Raw genomic sequence first — 18,376 nt, 5'->3', positions numbered from 1 at the left:
TGTCCCAAATATCTACTGCCAGACTGAGACAGTCAGCAGCGCTCTAAAGCACTGCTTGAAGTCAAAATCACGGTGCCCTAGATCTGCACCGTCTAAGTGCAGAAGAAGCCAAGCTCTGAGGATAGCCTCAGGCGTCCGTCCCCAATTCCCCGCTCTCGCTTACCTACCCGCTCTGACTCCGGCTTCTCCGGATCTCCTGATCTCGGATCCTGGAAGCGTCTCACGACTGACTCTCACACCCGCCGCAGGGCTCCGGCCAACCGGAACTAGCTTACGTCACTTCCGGTCCGTTTCCCCTCCGGGAGACCGCCTCCAGAAGAAAAACGTTCCCCCCTCCTTTCGACCCCCTCAGCTGACAGTCGCGGGATTTCAGTTCGAGTGTGGGTTAGGGACTTGTGGGCGGGGCGAGAGGAAGAATGACTGTTCTCTTCGCGGTTCTTGATCCGGAACTTGTTGTCAAGGAACCCCGGAAGGGGTAACTCGCGCGAGAGAAGAGTCTGTTACCCAGAAGTGAGGAACACAAAGCCGCAGCTGAGTTGGAGGAGAGGTTTTCTAGGTAGGTCAGCCTCTCACAGGTAGGGGGATGTTCTTCATTTTGTCTCCAATTGGAATGTTTCTTCCTATCTAATTTTATAACCACCCCCTTACCCTTTCATCTTCTTCGTAAACTGTCTTCCGCCCAGTGGCCGCCGGAGCCACTGTTCCGGTTCGGCCAGTCGTCTTTTGGAAGAAAGGACCAAGCTGCTGGGGAGGGGAAGGACCCAGAATTTCTAGTTCCCAGGCAACGCCTCCATTGAGGCAGCATTGATGGATTCGTTCCGAATGTGAGAAAATACCGAGCAGGCCTCACACTCTGCTGAGTATTTATTGAGTACCCACAGCGTAGCAAGTTGTTGAGTCCTACGAGGAAAGAAAAGGCCTCCAAGAATATGATCGAAAAATTGCCTCCTTGTGTCACACAGACATAATGTCTAAAGGAGTATTTAATACGTTAACAATCCCAGGCACTGTACTAGACGTTGAGAATTATGCTCTACAGTGGTTATGTGTTATTGTTACAGCGGCTCTGGAAAGTAAATAATTAAGACTGACTGGGGGGTGGTAAAGACTTAAGAGACAGGTTTGGTTTGAACTACACCTTCATGGGTGAAGAGGATTTTTTGTGTGTTTAATTGGAGAAAATTATTTCAGGGAGAGATTGCTGCTTGAAAATACCTAGTCATTTGGTGTGGCTGAATAGTACACTGTGTAGCAGGAGAGGAGGATAAAGTAGGTTGAAACCAAATTGCGTAGTTCTTTGAATTCCTGCAAAGGGATTTATGTTTTATTGTTACCCCACCGAACTTGGGTCCACTCACCCAACGGGTAGCAAACGGGTACCCAAAGGGTACTAACACCGGGTTGTGGTGAAAGAAAGCACAGTCTTTATTGCAGGGCCCCAAGCAAGGGAGTGGGAGACAAGCTTCAAATCGACTCCAACTTGGTGTTTGAGTTAGGGGTTTTTTTAAAGGGGAAGAACAAAGAGGCTGGAATTAATCATCTTGTAACATTTCTGTGACTTTCCTTAATTGTAGTTTCAGGAGTCAGGATGTCTCTGGTTTATGATTCTCTGGCCAGGTGGTCTATGGCTCGAGGTCTGTTAGCTCATCTTGCCCTGGAGAAACAACCTGAGTGGTAGATGATATCTACAACAGCAGTTTTAGTGTATTGACAGTGTTATTGACAACAATTTTAGTCATCAACTCTGGTTGGTTAGTATTCAGTTAGTGCAGGGTTGAGGTCACCGCGGACAAGAAAAGGGATAAAGTTTTGGTTAGAGAGATTAATCATAAACTCGGTAAGGGACTCAGTTTTAGGGGGACTTGGTTTCCTTATTCCTTAGGCTTTTATCCAGTGATTTTCGAGCAGAGAAATTACAGGATCAGATTTGTGCTTTAGAAGTACAATTAATTATAATGGCAGATGGACTAGGATGAACTAGGGCACAAGTGAACCAAATATGGAAAGATTACAGGAAGTTTGAGAGGGAAGGGAAGATACTGAGTTCAGTGTAGGACACAGTTTAGACCACTTCATAGACATCTAAGTGGTAAAATCTAGCAGAAGTTGGAAGTTCAAGTGTGGTGCCCAGGGAGACGCTCTAGGAATCCTCAGCATTTGTTAATTCAGGAATGAGTGAGATTCTTCATTTCACAAACTATTTATTGTCTATCTCCTCCTACTAGATTGTTCAGTGCTCTTCTCCAGGGTCCAGAACTGTGCACAATAGGCCCTCAGTAAATATTGCTTGATTAATTGATTGAATGGAAAGAGAGTATATAAACCAGCACTGTCCAATAGAACTTTCTGCAGTCATGGAAATGTTCCATATCTCGCTAACTCATAGAGTGGCAGCTAGCCACTTTTAAGCTGTTGAGCTATTGAGCACTTGAAATATTGTTAAATGTAACTGAAGAACTGAATTTTCATTTAGTTTTAATTTAAGTTTAAATGACTACGTTTGGCTAATGGTTGCTGTATAGGACAACGTAGGTACAGACTGAAAAGAGGCCCAAATGTGTAAGCTTGGATAATACATACAGCAGGAGACAACAGAGGACATACAACCAGAAAGAGAGACTGGAAAAAAGGTATCAGAAAGATAGGATGATACTAGGGTGAACGTTGGGTTAAAGAATTCAAGGGAAGAAAGCTTAAAGAAAAGTTGTCAGTGAGTGGTGCAGAAAACTCAAGATGAGGCCTAAAAAGAGGCAGCTGCGTTTGGCAATTAACTGGTGTCTGATTCCTTAGCAGTTTCAGTTGAGTGGGGAAGGGAGACAGGTAACTGAAGAAGTTTAGAGATGAAGGGAAGAGGAAAAGTGAGGCAGTGGTTTAAGGGTCAAAGAGGAAGGATTTTTAGGTTGGAAAAGGCCAAGGAGCGGTAGCCAGTGGAACAGGATAAATGGGGGTAGCATGCCTCAGAAGGTAATGGAATCATGAGCATTGGTGAAAGAGGTTTAATCTGGCTGAGAAATTAGAAGGCACCAAGAGGAGGGTTTTATAGGACATGTTCTTTTGGCAGTGCCGTCATTGCCCGGGATTGTCTATGAGACTAAGATAGTTATTTTTACCTTAGTCTCAAGCACTGGGTTTATTGATACATGTTTATAATAGATATGCAGAAAAGGGGACAGGCTGAAACACTTTTTACAGGAGTTAGATGTTGATCTGATCAGGCTGATAGGAAATTAGAACATCGTAAAGAATAGAGATGCTAGTATTAATTTCAACATTTTAGAATTAGAGACCTCATAAGATATGGGACAGAAGTGATAAACAAGCTTGGTTATTTCTGGAACTTTTTCTGCTTTCTGTTTATGATGACTCTTACTGGTATATCTGTTTTTAAATAAAGCTGAGAAAATGCGAAACTTTCCATCGTGACCTTTTAGACGAGTATGTTCAACATATACTCATGTGTAGTTCCTTTCTCCAGATAGTACCTGAGTCTGGTATGTGGGATATTTGGTTATTTTGCAACCTAGAAATTGGTGCAGAGAATCCTTCTAATTCTTGACATAGAAGTTTGTGTGTGTGTGTGTATTTATATATATATATATAATTGAATATTTGTTCTATTTGTAGTCTGGTTGTTAGATTATCAGAGAGAAGTCCTGCTGATATGTAAGCATCATGTAGTAACTAAATGATAGATGCATTATGAGATGATGTGGGTTCTAGTAAGAATTAAATTTTATTTTCTTTTTTTGTGGCTGCAAAGGCGTCTAGAGCCTTAAAGTACCATGTCAGTACAGCCTGTCACCATTTTAGGCACACCAGTGAAAGAGGACTGAAACTAGGTGCTGATGACTTAACCATTTATGATGGTCATTCCTTGTCATTCTCCTTTTATCCCTAAATGCTTGTTTCCTCAAGGTTCTGTTTAGCCATTTCTTCCCTCGATATACTTGACCCAGTGGCCTTACCCACTTTCATCACTTCAGTAATCTCAGTTGTATATTAATTTCTTTTAAATATGTATTTCTAGCCTAAGCTTATCTTCTGACCTCTTAAATGATATATCTTTTTTTTTTTTTTCCTGGACATCTCAACCAGGATGTCTTTTGGTCAAACCAGACGTAATATATCTAAAACTGATTTTAGTATCTTTTACTTTCAAACCTTCTCTTTCACCAGAATCCCTTCATCAGTAAATAGTATACTTGCAATCTCCATTTGTTCAAATCTAGGTGTCATTCTAAACTTCTCCCTTTCTTTTATCATCAGACTTCCAGTGAGTCACCAAATCATACAGGTGTGCCTCAGCCACTTCTTTCCTTTCCCATTGTCACTACTGTTCTCTGAGTGACTGTCATCTCATCTAGACTACTGGGAAAGGCAACAGAGTAGTGTTAAGGACACAGGCTCTGGAGTCAGGCTACCATTTACTAGCTTTGTGAACTTGGGTGAGCTACTTATATTCTCTGTACCCCAATTTTCACATCTGAAAAAATGGGGATAATCTGTATTTACCTTAAAGGACTGTTGGGAACATTGAAGGAGACAATTCATGTAGAGTGTCAATACCTAATGTACACCTAATATAAAACCTAATTTAGCAATTATTAACTGTTACTATGATTACATTATAGCAGCCTCCTGATCAATCCCCTGTGTCTGTTCTTACCAGCTTCTAATTCATTCTTTATACTGAAGTCCCAGGTGATCTCTTAGAAAACAAAAATCATTTCCCTGCAGCAGCTTCTCATTGTCCTTAAGGTAAATTCCAAACCATCTAACATGGCTTACAAGGCCTTCTGTGATCTGCCCTTCTTTCTCACTTTGTTCTCTGCAGCTCTTTCTCTCCACCTTCCAGCAGTCTGGACTGCTTTCAGGTCATTTGACATATTGTATTTCTCTCCTCTGGCCTGCCCACTTGGTGTTCTTTCTGCCTGAAATGATCTTCCATCCTTCTATCTTCTTACTGATCCTTTGTTGCATTTTAAATATTTCTTTGACGAGGCCTTCCCTGACCTCCTACACTGAGCTAAAGCACTTTATGTACTCCCCAACACCTTTTTTTAAAAAAATATTTATGTATGTATTTATTTATTTATGGCTGTGTCAGGTCTTAGTTGCGGCACGTGGGATCTTTCATTGCAGTGCGCAGGTTCTTCGTTGCGGCATACGGGCTTCTCTGTAGTTGTTATGCACGGGATCTCTAGTTGTGGCACGAGGGCTCAGTAGTTGCGGCTCACAGGCTCTCTAGTTATAGTATGTGGGCTCCAGAGCACGTAAGGTCTGTAGTTGCGGCACGTGGGCTCAGTAGTTGCAGCACGCAGGCTTAGTTGCCCCGCAGCATGTGGGATCTTAGTTCCCCAACCAAGTATCGAACCTGTGTCCCCTGCATTAGAAGGCAGACTCTTTTTTTTGTTTGTTTTTTGGCTGCGTTGGGTCTTCGTTGCTGCACGCCAGCTTTCTCTAGTTGTGGTGAGCAGGGGCTCCTCTCCGTTGCAGTGCGCAGGCTTCTCATTGTGGTGGCTTCTCTTGTTGTGGAGCACGGGCTCTAGGTGCATGGGCTTCAGTGGTTGTGGTGCGTGGGCTCAGGAGTTGTGGCTCAAGGGCTCTAGAGCACAGGCTCAGTAGTTGTGGCACACGGGTGTAGTTGCTCCTTGGCATGTAGGATCTTCCCAGACCAGGGATCGAACCCATGTCCCCTGCATTGGCAGGCAGATTCTTAACCACTGCACCACCAGGGAGGTCCTGGAAGGCAGATTCTTAACCACCTGACCACCAAGGAAGTTCTCCCTAATGCCTTTTCAGAACATTTACCAGCCATGTAATTATTTGTCTTCTCCTCCACTCATCTCTGAACAACTGGCAGTGGCCTGTATTGTTCACCGTATTCCTAGTCTCACAAGGTATGTGTCTGGTACATAGGAAGTCAGCAAACATTTGGGTTTTTTTTAACTTCTCTTTGCCTCAGTTTCCTCATTTTCAATATATAGAATTAATGCTAACTTCTTACAGTTATGTCGATCAAATGACACAATACTTTCAAAGTACCACTGAAGCTTTGAGCTATGACAACATGAAGTTTTCTTAAAATAAAATGAAAGAAATTCAAAATTAGGACTGAGTCATCTCTAAACCACTACCAGAACATAAGCTCCATGAGAGAAGGGACTTTTTCTCCTTTGTGTGCTCCTGTATTCCCCCAGATCCTAGAGCAGAACCAGTTAATATTTGTGGGAGGAAAGAGGCAATATATCATAAAAATTAAGTGTACTCCATCATTCTCTAACAATTACTGAAGGTCTGTTAGCCCAATTTATCTCATAATCCTCCCAATCCTTCTTTGAGATCTGGAGACAGCCATGACTTATATGAAGATCTGTTTGCAAAGGCATTGGTTTTTTTGTTTCTGAATTAGAGACTTCAGTCATAAGGCACTAGAGAAGCGCTCTCAACCCTACCAGGCCCAACACACAGTTTTTAAAAAAATAAAGTCACTTGCAACGAATGTAAAATGATATAGCCATTTTAGATAATAGTTTGGCAGGTCCTCAAAGTTACAGAGTTGCTGTATGACCCAGCAGTGAGACTTCTAGGTATAAGCCCAAGACAAGTGAAAACAAATGTCCACACAAAAACTTGTATTTATAGCAGCATTATTAATAGTAGCCAAAAGGTAGAAACAACCCAGATGTCCATCAACTGATGAACAGATAAATAATATGTGGTATACCCATACAATGGAATATTATTCATCAGTAAAAAAAGGAATGAAGGGGCTTCCTTGGTGGCGCAGTGGTTGAGAATCTGCCTGCCAATGCAGGGGACACGGGTTCGAGCCCTGGTCTGGGAGGATCCCACATGCTGCAGAGCAACTGGGCCCGTGAGCCACAACTACTGAGGCTGCGCGTCTGGAGCCTGTGCTCCGCAACGAGAGGCCGCGACAGTGAGAGGCCCGCGCACCGCGATGAAGAGTGGCCCCCACTTGCCGCCAACTAGAGGAAGCCCTCGCGCAGAAACGAAGACCCAACACAGCCAAAAACAAATAAATAAATTTAAAAAAAAAAAGGAATGAAGTATTGATACATGCTACAGTGTGGATGAACCTTGAAAATATCATGCTGGATGATAGAAGCCTGAAACAAAAGGCCACATATTGTATGGTTTGATTTATATGAATGTCCAGAATAGGCAAATCCATAAAGACAAAGTAGATTAGTGGTTACCAGAGACTGGGTGAGGGAGAAATGGGAAGGGACTACTAGTGGAATTAGATAGTGGTGATGGTTGTACAACATTGTAGATATATTAAAAAACACTGAATTGTATGCTAAAAAGGTGAATTTTGTAGTATGTGAATTACATCTCAAAAAGTTTGATTCCCTATATTCTCATTTTAAAATATTTGATAACATTGCATACTTTGCCTACCATATAATTTCAAAAACATTAATATGTTCTAATTTTAACAAAAAAGAGAATAAAAAAGAACTTTATGGTAAAATATGTATTTCTAGGACTGCCATCTATGCCACACAGATTATGCACTGTACAATTCCAAGGGCACCACTTGTAAGTTCTACAAACATGATGGCCCCATGTATTTCAATGTATAAATGCTTAGATACTATTTATTCCACTAGAAGAAACTGATGACTGTTTGTGCCTATACACTGAAGCGTCATGAATCCAACAGTCTCAAATGTAGACTGATATAAGTGCTTTATTGATGATTCAAATACCATGAACAGCTTTGCTGGGGTAATAGGAATTTCTAACATAATAAGGATAAAGGATTATCTTCCTTTGATTTATATGATAGTTATACTACTGGTAAATTGAGTGTTAAAACTATGCAAAAAATACTTTGTGTTCGTATGCAAAATGAAATTGGGTTCTACTCTCAGACATTAATAGTTTTTCATCTACAGTAATGTCCAGTGGGACAAATCTTCACGTGTAAGGCTTTTAGCATTCCATGCCAAGGTCTAGTAAATGTCAGCAGCGCACCTCACTCCAGGCCCGTTGTTGTGACAACCAGGAACTTCTCTGAGGGGTTGGTACCATCCCCATTAAGAATTAATGCAGTACGAAGACACAAGTAAATAAGCACTCACTATATTCCAGAAAGAGTGAGTTAATCTTGGTTTCTCTAGATCCTTTAGGCATCTTGGTAAAACAGAACATTTCCTTTCTCCACAAGACTTAGCAAAAATTGAGGAACGGAGCTTTGTTGTATCCAAGAAAGAGATGTACTCCTCACATTGAGATTCAAAATGACCTAAACTGCTTCACCTGTATTGAACCTTTTCTAGTACGCAGGGGAGAAAAAATAGTACATGCCTAAGATCCAAAACATATTTTGCCTTTTTTCTGGATGAATTAAAATATTGCTGCTTATATACTGTCAGGATGTTTTATCTGATAAGCCTGTAACTTTCCACTGCTAGATAGTGACAACTTTCTTTTCCTTTCAGATGCTCTCCAAACCCTTGGTTATGGAATATTTGACTAATCCTGGTGCACTCAGCATGGCTGCCGGCATTGCTTGTGGCATGTGCCTGGGCTGGAGACTCCGAGAACGCTTTAGAATGATCCCCAAGAGCTCAGTGAGCGAGACAGACACTGACACCAGAACAGAAGCAAGCATCTTAGGAGAGGGTGGGGAGTACAAAATGATCCTTGTGGTTCGAAGTGACTTAAAGATGGGAAAAGGGAAAGTGGCTGCCCAGTGCTCTCATGCTGCTGTTTCTGCCTACAAGCAAATTCGAAGGAGAAACCCTGAATTACTCAAACAATGGGAAAACTGTGGCCAGCCCAAAGTGGTGGTCAGAGCTCCTGATGAAAAAACTCTAGTTGAATTATTGACCCATGCAGAAATTCTGGGACTGACTGTAAGTTTAATCGAAGATGCAGGACGTACTCAGATTGCACCAGGCTCTCGAACTGTTCTAGGAATTGGGCCAGGACCAGTAGACCTAATTGATAAGGTCACTGGCCACCTAAAACTTTACTAGGTGGAATATTGTATGATGATGGTCATCCCACCACCACAAGGGGTTGAAACTGTCAAATTCTAACAATAAAAGCTGAGTTTCTTCCCCCAACTTATGTATTCTTGAGATGAAAATCCATTCCTGTGTTCTTCTATCATGTACTTGGCCTGGTTACACAGTTATCTTGCGCTGAAAAAAAAAAAAAAGTTTGGTTAATAAATAGTCCTGGTGGTTCAAGAGATGGGTGCTGAAACAAGAAATATTTAAGATGAGAGGCAAAGGTCACAATAAAATTGATTACGAGGTGGGAAACAGCATTTCCTATGTGTGGTTTGGTCCCTTTGTGTGTTAATAGCTCTTCTATTACCCACCTTGGAGGATCAGGGGTCAGGGGTACTACCATTAGGTGCAAACTGTAGTTTGTTTTTCCTGCCTTCAGTTTTTGTATGACTGCCTATATTATTAATAGATCATGGGTTTAAAATCTAACTTTGTCTTAAAGCTGAGGTTTTATAGCACTGATATAACCCACCCGTGCTGTGTTTCATGTTCACTCCCTAACCCACACTGGCTAAAGTTTCTCAGCAGTGGTCCTACATCTCCTTAGTTCCCCCCTTTCCTAACAATGAAGGCATTGAAACTTGCGAAGTGACTTGTATGGACCTTGAAGGTGATAATGGGCCCACGTAGGAATTTATGGTAATTGTAAAGTGAATGTAGCTTAGCCCAACATCCCACTATTTCTTTACCTAGAACTTAAGAACTGGACAATTATTTAAGGGCACCTTATTTCCCTTTTGATCGTTATACACTTAGCATGACATAATTCCAATAATTACGTTATACCAGCTGCCCAGAATATGAAGGTTCCAGCTCCCAAGAGCCACATAGCTTCCTGACTGCTTTTTTGCAAAAAGGGATCCTGACAGGATTTCTAGTTTCAGTATATCCCTAAGAACTATGATGATGTCAGGGAGAATTTTGGTAACAGGCACATGTTAAGTGACTGCAGCTCTCCATGGTTAACTTCAGCAATTAGCATTAGTTAGCAGTTAACTTCAACGTAGGCAGTAATATAGCACAACCGCAAGCTCCAAGGTCAGTGGAGTCTGGGCAGAACACTAAAGACTACTGCAGCCAGTCTTAAAGGTTCTATTTTGTCAGTTTTATAGTTTACACTGGCATCTGACAGCACAGAAGAAATTGCAACTGTGAAGGATGCTACAATAGCAACTGTTTCTAAATAGAATGTTTATACTGGATTGGAAAGTGATGCAACAGCATGTAACTGAGTTGAAAAGAACCCAATCCTAAATGTATGATTCTGGCTTCGGTAATTTCTGAGGCTTGCCTCAGAGACTGATGGTTCTAGGTTCAAAAGTGCATTCCCAACAGGATGGCCTGCCGTGGCTGATATAAGTATTATTTTAATAAATCATGGCATATCTACTAGGATGAATAGTACACAAATTCTGGTAGTTATGGAAACATCATGTTTGTTTTCTAGCTCACCTGTACTTTCATATTTATTTTATAGGGTTCATAATCTTATGGTTCACAAAGTATACTCTGCAGAGCCCTTGGGGTCTCTAAGACACTTGCAGGGGGTCAAAACAATTTTCCTAATACTAAGACATTCTTTTCCTTTTCCACTGTTTTGACATTGGCAGTGATGATAAAAAGGCAATGGTGGGTAATACTGCTGGCACCTTTCACAAATCAAGGCAGGGGCACCTACCTGTACCAGTTGTCATTGTAGTTTTCACTACCCTACACTTAGTTTAAAAAATTTCACTTCATGTCCTTGAAGAAGCAGTAAAAAATTATTAAATTTGATCCTTGACTGTTTGTTTTTATATTTTATGTAACATCAAACGCTTCTGGTGCACACTGAAGTGTGACTGTCATCTTGAGGAAAAACACTTGTGGCTGAGTCCTGAGCTGAACTAGCTGCTTTTGTCATCAAACATTTTTACTTGCAAGAACTGACAAAATCTAGTTAACCAGACCTGGATGTTTGGCAGATATAACTACAAAAAGAGTCCACATTTCAACTAACCACAAGTATCTGGAAAAGCTATTAAAATACTCCTTCCTTTCCTTATTAAATATCTGTATGAGGCCAGATTTTCTTCATATACTTCAAAACATAACAGATTGAATGCAGAAGTAGTTATGAGAGTCCAGCAGTCTTCTGTTACAACAAACTTTAAAGAGACTTGTAAAAAATAGTACAATGCCATTCTTCTTGCTTCACTTTTGGTTGGGGAAATATGGTTAATTCATTATTGCTTACGTTAACGTTCAATGAGTTTATTAGTCATATTTAAATGGTTAATAGTTTAAAAAAATTGTTTTAACTACTAAAATACAGTAAGTATGAATAGATAAAACCCCACATAAACTAGAGCTCTTTGGGATCTTCAGTAATTTGAGTATAAAAAGGATCCTAAGAAGAAGTTTGAGAACCGCTACAGCAGCGGTCCCCAACCTTTTTGGCACGAGGGACTGGTTTCATGGAAGATAATTTTTAAACGGACTGGGGTGGGGGCAGGGGGTGGTTTGGGGATGATTCACACACATTACATTTATTGTGCACTTTATTATTATATTGTAATATATAATGAAATAATTATACAGCTCTCTATAATGCAGAATCACTGGGAGCCCTGAGCTTGTTGTCACTTGCCACTCATAGGGTTTTGATGAGAGTCTGCAGTCAAACCTCTCTGCTAATGATAATCTGTACTTGCAGCCGCTCCCCAGCGCTGGCATCACTGTCTCAGCTCCACCTCAGATCATCAGGCATTAGATTCTCACAAGGAACACGCAACCTAGATCCCTTGCATGCACAGTTCACAGTAGGGTTCATGCTCCTATGAGAATCTAATGCTGCTTCTGATCTGACAGGAGGTGGAGTTCAGGTGGTAATGCGAGCAATGGGGAGTGGCTGTAAATACAGGTGAAGCTTCACTCTCTCACCCACTGCTCACCTCCTGCTGTGAGGCCCCATTCCTAACAGGTCCCCAGGTGTTGGGGACCCCTGCATGACAGTGAGAATATCTGCATGACTAAATCAATTTATGGAAAATTAAAGCAGCCCTACTTGGAGATCATCAGTCTCTTGCTATTGTACCAATGTCTGTTGAAATGACTGTCAACAATTATCAGATTTTTTTTTTGGTATAATGTCTATATTTGGATACTAGGGAGGAAGAGGAAGAAGTGTTCTTCCTAGGGAGGCAGATAACTGTTTACCTCCTGAAAAGTTTCCTATGAATCTCTTTCCCCTTCTTCCCTCCTGTTTCAGTTACCTTTAGAGAGTGGTAAAGAACTCTTAGTACTCTTGGTTTTGTTTTTAGTTCCTTCTCCCAGACCATCGACCATCATCCTATTCAGAGGAAAGTTAGGGAAGATCCCTTAAATTACAGTTTATTACCAATTCATTGTCTCTTATTGTACAGCACTTACTACTGCCCAGTATTGAGCTAGGTGTTTTGTAATTTAAACATACTCCTACAAATAATCCTGAAAATTACTCATAGTGTTAACTTACAGGTGAAGGAACAAGCTCAGAAGTTCAGCTTGCTCTCAATTTGAACCTAAGTTATATCCTGCATCAGTTTCCCTTTCTACTGTAGCCCATTATGGATGGTTTTAAGGGGCAACTCAGTATCACAGACATAGCACCAGATTAAAACAAGCCTTCAAAAAACAAACAAACAAAACTCTTTAAGTATGCTGTAAGAAAACCTTTACTAAAGTATTTTAACTTGTTTCTATTAAATGGGAAGGGAAAAGAGAAAAATCTCTTGATTTTGACAAAGATGAAGGAAGGGGGCTGAGATCCAGGAGAAACAACAGGATGCCCAGGACCTGAGCAGCAAGGTGTTTTCCCTATGACAAGCCAAGGAAGGAAAAGGGATTTTTTCAACTAATACTATAATTTCCTATAGGAAGATTGGGGGGTTGGGAGGAGGTGAAGGTGGGGAAAAGCAGGAGTTCTAAGTTTTAAAAAAACATTCTGTGGAGTTTATGGTCAATGGCTTGACCTAGAGTTACAGAACAATACAAAGCTAGGTTAGGGGGCTCTAACTATTGAGAATTAACAGTGAAATGAACTTAGAGTAACATTCTCAGCCATAAGCAAAAAAACTTGAATTCAAACACTGGTTTAAAAGCAATCAACTTAAAATACCCACAATTTGGGGGCCTTTACAATTCATGCTGAAGAACAGCATGTTAACTACATGCTTGTATAGTCTTACTTCAATATAATTTAACATCCATGATCTCTTCATAAATGAAATACTTAGATAAACACCTAAAGTGCCCCCTTGGTTAAAATGATGGAGGTAGTAGAAGTGTAGCCCACTTCAGCACTGACTGGTTCTTTAGACAACTGCATGTACCTTATTAACTACTGGAGTGCACGCAGTGTAATGCAGTGTTTTCACACGTCCCAATCTTCATTCCACTTTTGCTCTCATGCCTTCCTATACTGCCTCAGTATCCAATATGAAATGGTTCTTTTGGTTTAAGTTTGAGAGATATTTAAGTAAAACTGCCATTCTACATGTTATTTCCACAGTCCAGTAATTTATTTTAAATTTGAGTAATTTCAAATTCCACAAACAAAACTGAAGAACAGCAATATTTTGTTTGAATTCTTTCTTCTGTACACTCAGTGATCTAAAACACCACAATATCCAACATACACAAACCTCAGGGAAGGGTTAGTAAATACACACAGATTGGAATCATGGTGCTCTTTGTTCCTGAATGGAATGGTCCCACAAAAAAAGCACAGGATACAGCACAACATAAGGGCACCTGTTACATATGAAGTGAGCAAAACCACACTAGCATTTTCTATATGTGTAATGAGGAAACCTGCATAGGTTAGAGGGCCTTTTACGCTCATTTAAAAGTCAGGCAAGTTGTCTGTAATGCATTTTTCAAACAATTTGGAGAGCACTGCAGTCCAGTGTAGGATATGCTGATTAGTGTTGTCTTTGTTGGCATTGACAGTCTTGCATGGTCACATACCAATATTTCTGCTTTAGCTTTTCTTTGAATAAAAGAGATTTAAATGCATTTAGACAATACATACTGTAAGCTGTTTACATACACTAAATTTAAGAGATTCAATATTAGAGTTTTTTTTTTTTTCTTTAAACACTACGGAGTGCAAATCAGGTTCTTCACAACAGATTGAATATTAAGCACTTCTTCAAAGAATGAGGGGGAAGAAAAAAAGCCCAAGTGAATAAAACACTGAAACTATTCCCCTTTGAAAATAAATTCTAAAATGATGTGGAATGTGAAATAAGCTTTTAACATACGTGATCCAAGTTTACAGTTAGAAACAAAAAGTAGTCCTTCATGAAATAAAGGTTACAAGAACATGTGCCTGTTTTCCCCCGTTATAAACTGAGAAGCGGGTAGAGACGATGTTTCGGTACGAAAATAGGCGACTACAGGATCAGCTTTCCGTCTCACATGCTGTACCCAAAGCCAGGCTGTGGCTGCCCATAGGGTGGTGCAGTATAACCATAACCAAAAGGTGCCTGGGGAGGGACTGCAACACTGGGTCCTGCTGTCAGCATCAACTGGGGCTGACCTACAGAAGAAAACAAAAAGGAGCAGGGGTGGGGGGCAAGGAGGTGGGAGAAACTGTTAGCATCGTAGGATGATCACACCCCAGTCTCCCTACTCTAGCAACATAATTCATTCTACTTTGAATGAATTTTGTGGGGGCACTTCTGCCTGTCTCAATTTCACCATGACAGTCACCCTGAGAAGGGTCCTGCCTAAACAGCCAACAAAAACCGTGCAGGGCTGAAGGCCAGAACTGTAACAGTGATTATGTTACTTCATACATCATTTAAAGCAATAAGCACATGCATGCTCGACATGCTTAGGCAAGACATCTAGCAGTAAGCCTATCACCACACGGTGTTTGCACATTTTATTTGGTGACAATATAATTAGCACAGGGGAACAATTTTTTAACAGATATATTTTTAACACAACTGAACTTTTATAGTTAGATTTAAATTCCTGATTTGGACATGTCTAAATGGTAACAAAACCAAATGCATTTCTAGCAAAGTATCCAGTACTAAAAAAAAAAAGAAGTCAAAGACAAGGCATATTCAAATATGCATTAGGTGTGAAATACATTAGAGGATACAACCTCTTTCAAATACTAAGTTAACACTCTCATGAAGTTTAAATAGTTATTGACACATACAGGAAACGACCTGTTGAGAATCTGGCTTATTTAGAGGGAGAATACACCTAACACCTCTCCCCACCCCCTGCAAAAGAGGTACTACTCTTAATCTCCCACTATAACGTAAACCTAGGGCGAGATTTCTCCCACAAGTGACCTCATGTCTCTCCTTTTTTGTGAATAACAACCAAAACCGTCTTCAGTGAGTGAACTCTTCAGGAACCAGCAGTTTATTAAAAAAACACTTCTAACCTTGATACTGACATCTACCTTGAAATTTCAACCCCATTTTCTTTTTTTTTTTTTTAACAACATAAGCATTTTATTTTTTCATTAAGCTTCTTAGTTTCTTAGTATCACAATGGAATGATGAGAAAACAAGAACAACAAAGAAAAACCCCATGAGTCTGCAAATCTCTGACAAACAGCAGAGACTTCAAGGCAACTGAGGGGGAGGGAAGGAGAGGCTTGAAAGAAGTGCCAAAGTAGTGCCACATCATGCCTCTCCTTAGCCGGCTGGGCAGGTGGAATGGTGAGAAGGTGGCACTGTCACAGCTGTCCTTGGCTCAACCCCATTTTCAACTGCCTACAAGCACTGACTATGCATTTAAATACCCTGAAGATAAGCCAAATTCAGTAGATGCCCCCCAATTATTACATCCACCCTGTTTTTGTTTCTACTGTTTCCTATATCAAATATGTCAAACATCTTGCTCCCATCTCTAAGAATCTACTTTATGTTCTCCAACTTTATCAAAACTACCCTGTCCTCTAAATTCCCAAAGTCCTTATCTATAGTAAAAAAGAGATAATGGCGTAAGAGATTGGTATACTATCATTCCCTTTAGCAGGCTGAGATACAGCAGCCATAATTTTATACCCTCCTCCCAACACCACCTGCTTAAAGTGCTGTAAACTATACCCTTCAAATTCGTTGCTCAAATCAATCTGTTCACCATGAGTGAAATGGAAAGGGGAAGTATTTCAGAAAGGCACATGTAAGAAGAAATTAAATTGCCTTAAATATTCACTGAGAGTCTGAAGATCCTATCTCTCTGGAAAGTTCTCAAATGGAAATGCTATCCAGTTCTCTGTCCTAGTCAGAATTTAAAGAGATGTACTATTTCTGTGAAGTACACTTAAGATGACCTTGGCATGTTCTCTCACCTTTTGTACTTCTGAAAATTGAGCTCACCAACACATCTTTCTCAATAATTCATGAATAAGCAATCAGTGACCAGGCATTAGGTAAATTAGGTTATGATCTCAACTGACTTTTTTTTTTTTGTGGTACGCGGGCCTCTCACTATTGTGGCCTCTCCAGTTGCGGAGCACAGGCTCCAGACGCACAGGCCCAGCAGCCGTGGCTCACAGGCCTAGCCGCTCCACGGCATGTGGGATCTTCCCGGACCAGGGCACGAACCCGTGTCCTCTGCATTGGCAGGCGGACTCCCAACCACTGCGCCACCAGGGAAGCCCCAACTGACTGTTTTTTGAGATTACCTTTGCATTTAAGATTATCTTAGTGAGTAAAGCAACAGAAAAAAAAAAAAAAAAAAAGATCATCTTAGTGAATAATGTCAATGCCCGCTTTAAGACTGTTTTCAGAAAAAAAATAATAGACTTATTCCTTAACTCAGTGAGCTTTTTGCACTTTAGAGCTTACTACATTTCTATTTTGAGATAGAATCCCCACAGAATGAACTGTTTGTCTACTATATTTCTGTGAGGTTAAAGAGAGAAAGAGATTACCATAAACAATAGGTTGAGTCTCTGTAGCTTGTTCTTCTTCTTTTCTCAGTGATTCTGAAGCATCTAATTTATCCACCTGGAGAAAAACAGGGAATGGTAATTAGCACCTCAAAAGTATTATAAACCTAGTTTATGGCAGAAAGTGGAAAAGCCTTAGTATGTTAAATTTTGTCAAAATAAAACAGACTAGAGTAGAAAGAACATTCTCAGCCCCCCTAAAATTCAATGGCAATGTTCATACTTCAGTCAAGGTGATTTTTAGCACTGTCATTATAAACCCTCAGGAAGGAGGGATTTATAAATGCCATAAAAGCTCACGCCAGGCTAAAACTGGGCATGCTAGGATGCAGCCAGCCTGAGGGAGGGAGACAACGAGAAGGAACCACTTTCTCAAATGAAGTTTAAACCCTATCAAAGATAATAATAATGAACTCATGACCTGGCAAGACTTCCCTCCCCAAAGGAAATGGTATTCAAAAAAGTGAAATGAGTCTAGTGACTGGATAAGCACTTGTGCAGAATGAGCTATCTTTTGCCAACTGTGCACAGCTTCTGTCAATACTGATTACGTGTGGACTGAAGTTTAAGATTCAAGTGGCTCCACATTCAATCTTTTTATATAAAGACAGGCTGCATGTGTTGATGCTCTGTTTTCTAAGAAGGAACTAGGAATGCCTGATTTTCCCCCAACTTCTTTGAGGAAGACATTTTTTGCTTTTAATTAAGCCAAAGAAGCAAGTGGCTACTATATGCTAGCCATTCTAAGTAAAACTGGATAGTATCAGACAGAAATAATACTGTAGAGGAGTCCAAATATATTAGTGGAAGAAAAGAGCTGGAATACATAGATCCTTCCACTAACTAGTTGTGTGACCTTGGCAAACCATTGTACTGACCCTCAAATTTCCTTGTCTATATAGTGAGTCAGTTGAATGAGATAATCTACAGAGTTCCTTCTAGGATTAACATGATTTGAATCTGGAATTCTGTGAAGGACTGGGGAGAATGACATTAGGACACTGGGATTAGGGAATCTCCACCATACCACTTCCATTTACCTTTTAAACTGTACTATATTTGTCTCTTAGACTGTATTTAAAAGTCTTATAGTTGGTCTATCATTATACTTGAAGTAAAACTAAACTTCAAATCTCAATGTTATCTATTATAGTGGCTTTCCTAAGTGCGCTGAGATGGGAAGGCAGAGTGCAGGAAAGAACTTTTTTATGAATGTTCACTGCATGTTCTTCAAAAAAGGCAATAGTGAAAAATCACTCACAAAAAAAGACATGCAGACTTCACTGAAAAGGCTATTATAGACTGGGTCCCAAAAAGGTTAAAGCAGCGCCTAGTCTCTATTTGAAATTGTTTAAAATAGTGTTTCAATCCTCACATA

At 40.4% G+C, this 18,376-nt stretch overlaps 3 protein-coding genes across 9 annotated transcripts in view; 1 reads left to right on the top strand and 2 right to left on the bottom strand.

Moving 5' to 3' along the window:
* VMP1 (vacuole membrane protein 1) overlaps positions 1 to 324 on the bottom strand; it is a 130,278-nt gene extending 129,954 nt beyond the window's left edge. Inside the window, exon 1 of one of the 2 annotated variants that reach the window (XM_067714536.1) lies at positions 168 to 324. The gene's annotated coding sequence lies outside the window, so the exon portion shown is untranslated. Of the gene's footprint in view, positions 1 to 163 lie in introns of both variants that reach the window. The other variant, XM_067714538.1, reaches the window with a different exon arrangement.
* A 74-nt stretch (positions 325 to 398) lies between these two features.
* On the top strand, positions 399 to 9,101 carry PTRH2 (peptidyl-tRNA hydrolase 2). Of its 2 annotated transcripts, none has more exons than XM_067714562.1 (2): positions 399 to 556; positions 8,472 to 9,101. In XM_067714562.1, the coding sequence occupies exon 2, from the start codon at positions 8,472 to 8,474 to the stop codon at positions 9,009 to 9,011; it is 540 nt and encodes a 179-aa protein (XP_067570663.1). In that variant the 5' UTR covers positions 399 to 556; the 3' UTR covers positions 9,012 to 9,101. The 2 variants fall into 2 exon arrangements, with proteins under 2 accessions (XP_067570663.1, XP_067570665.1); XM_067714564.1 differs by lacking the exon at positions 399 to 556 and adding an exon at positions 558 to 575.
* The window catches only part of CLTC (clathrin heavy chain), a 65,981-nt gene continuing 56,074 nt past the window's right edge, over positions 8,470 to 18,376 (bottom strand). For 3 of the 5 annotated variants that reach the window (XM_067714520.1, XM_067714518.1, XM_067714519.1), the window contains 2 exons: positions 16,981 to 17,056; positions 13,570 to 14,613 (listed from right to left, as the gene is read on the bottom strand). In XM_067714520.1, the coding sequence (XP_067570621.1) occupies positions 14,489 to 14,613; positions 16,981 to 17,056 (201 nt within the window). In that variant the 3' untranslated portion in view covers positions 13,570 to 14,488. Of the gene's footprint in view, positions 9,180 to 13,569; positions 14,614 to 16,980; positions 17,057 to 18,376 lie in introns of those variants that run through there. The other 2 variants (XM_067714521.1, XM_067714522.1) reach the window with 1 other exon arrangement.

Source organism: Pseudorca crassidens, chromosome 19 (assembly GCF_039906515.1).
Source record: "Pseudorca crassidens isolate mPseCra1 chromosome 19, mPseCra1.hap1, whole genome shotgun sequence".
Taxonomy (NCBI): Eukaryota; Metazoa; Chordata; class Mammalia; order Artiodactyla; family Delphinidae; genus Pseudorca; species Pseudorca crassidens.
Note: the sequence above shows the minus strand (reverse complement) of the source record. Positions and strands in the feature narration are given on the sequence as shown.

Bases quoted from the DNA above. Each gene is read 5' to 3' on its own strand.
- PTRH2 (XM_067714562.1), top strand. From the start codon at position 8,472: ATGCTCTCCAAACCCTTGGTTATGGAATATTTGACTAATCCTGGTGCA.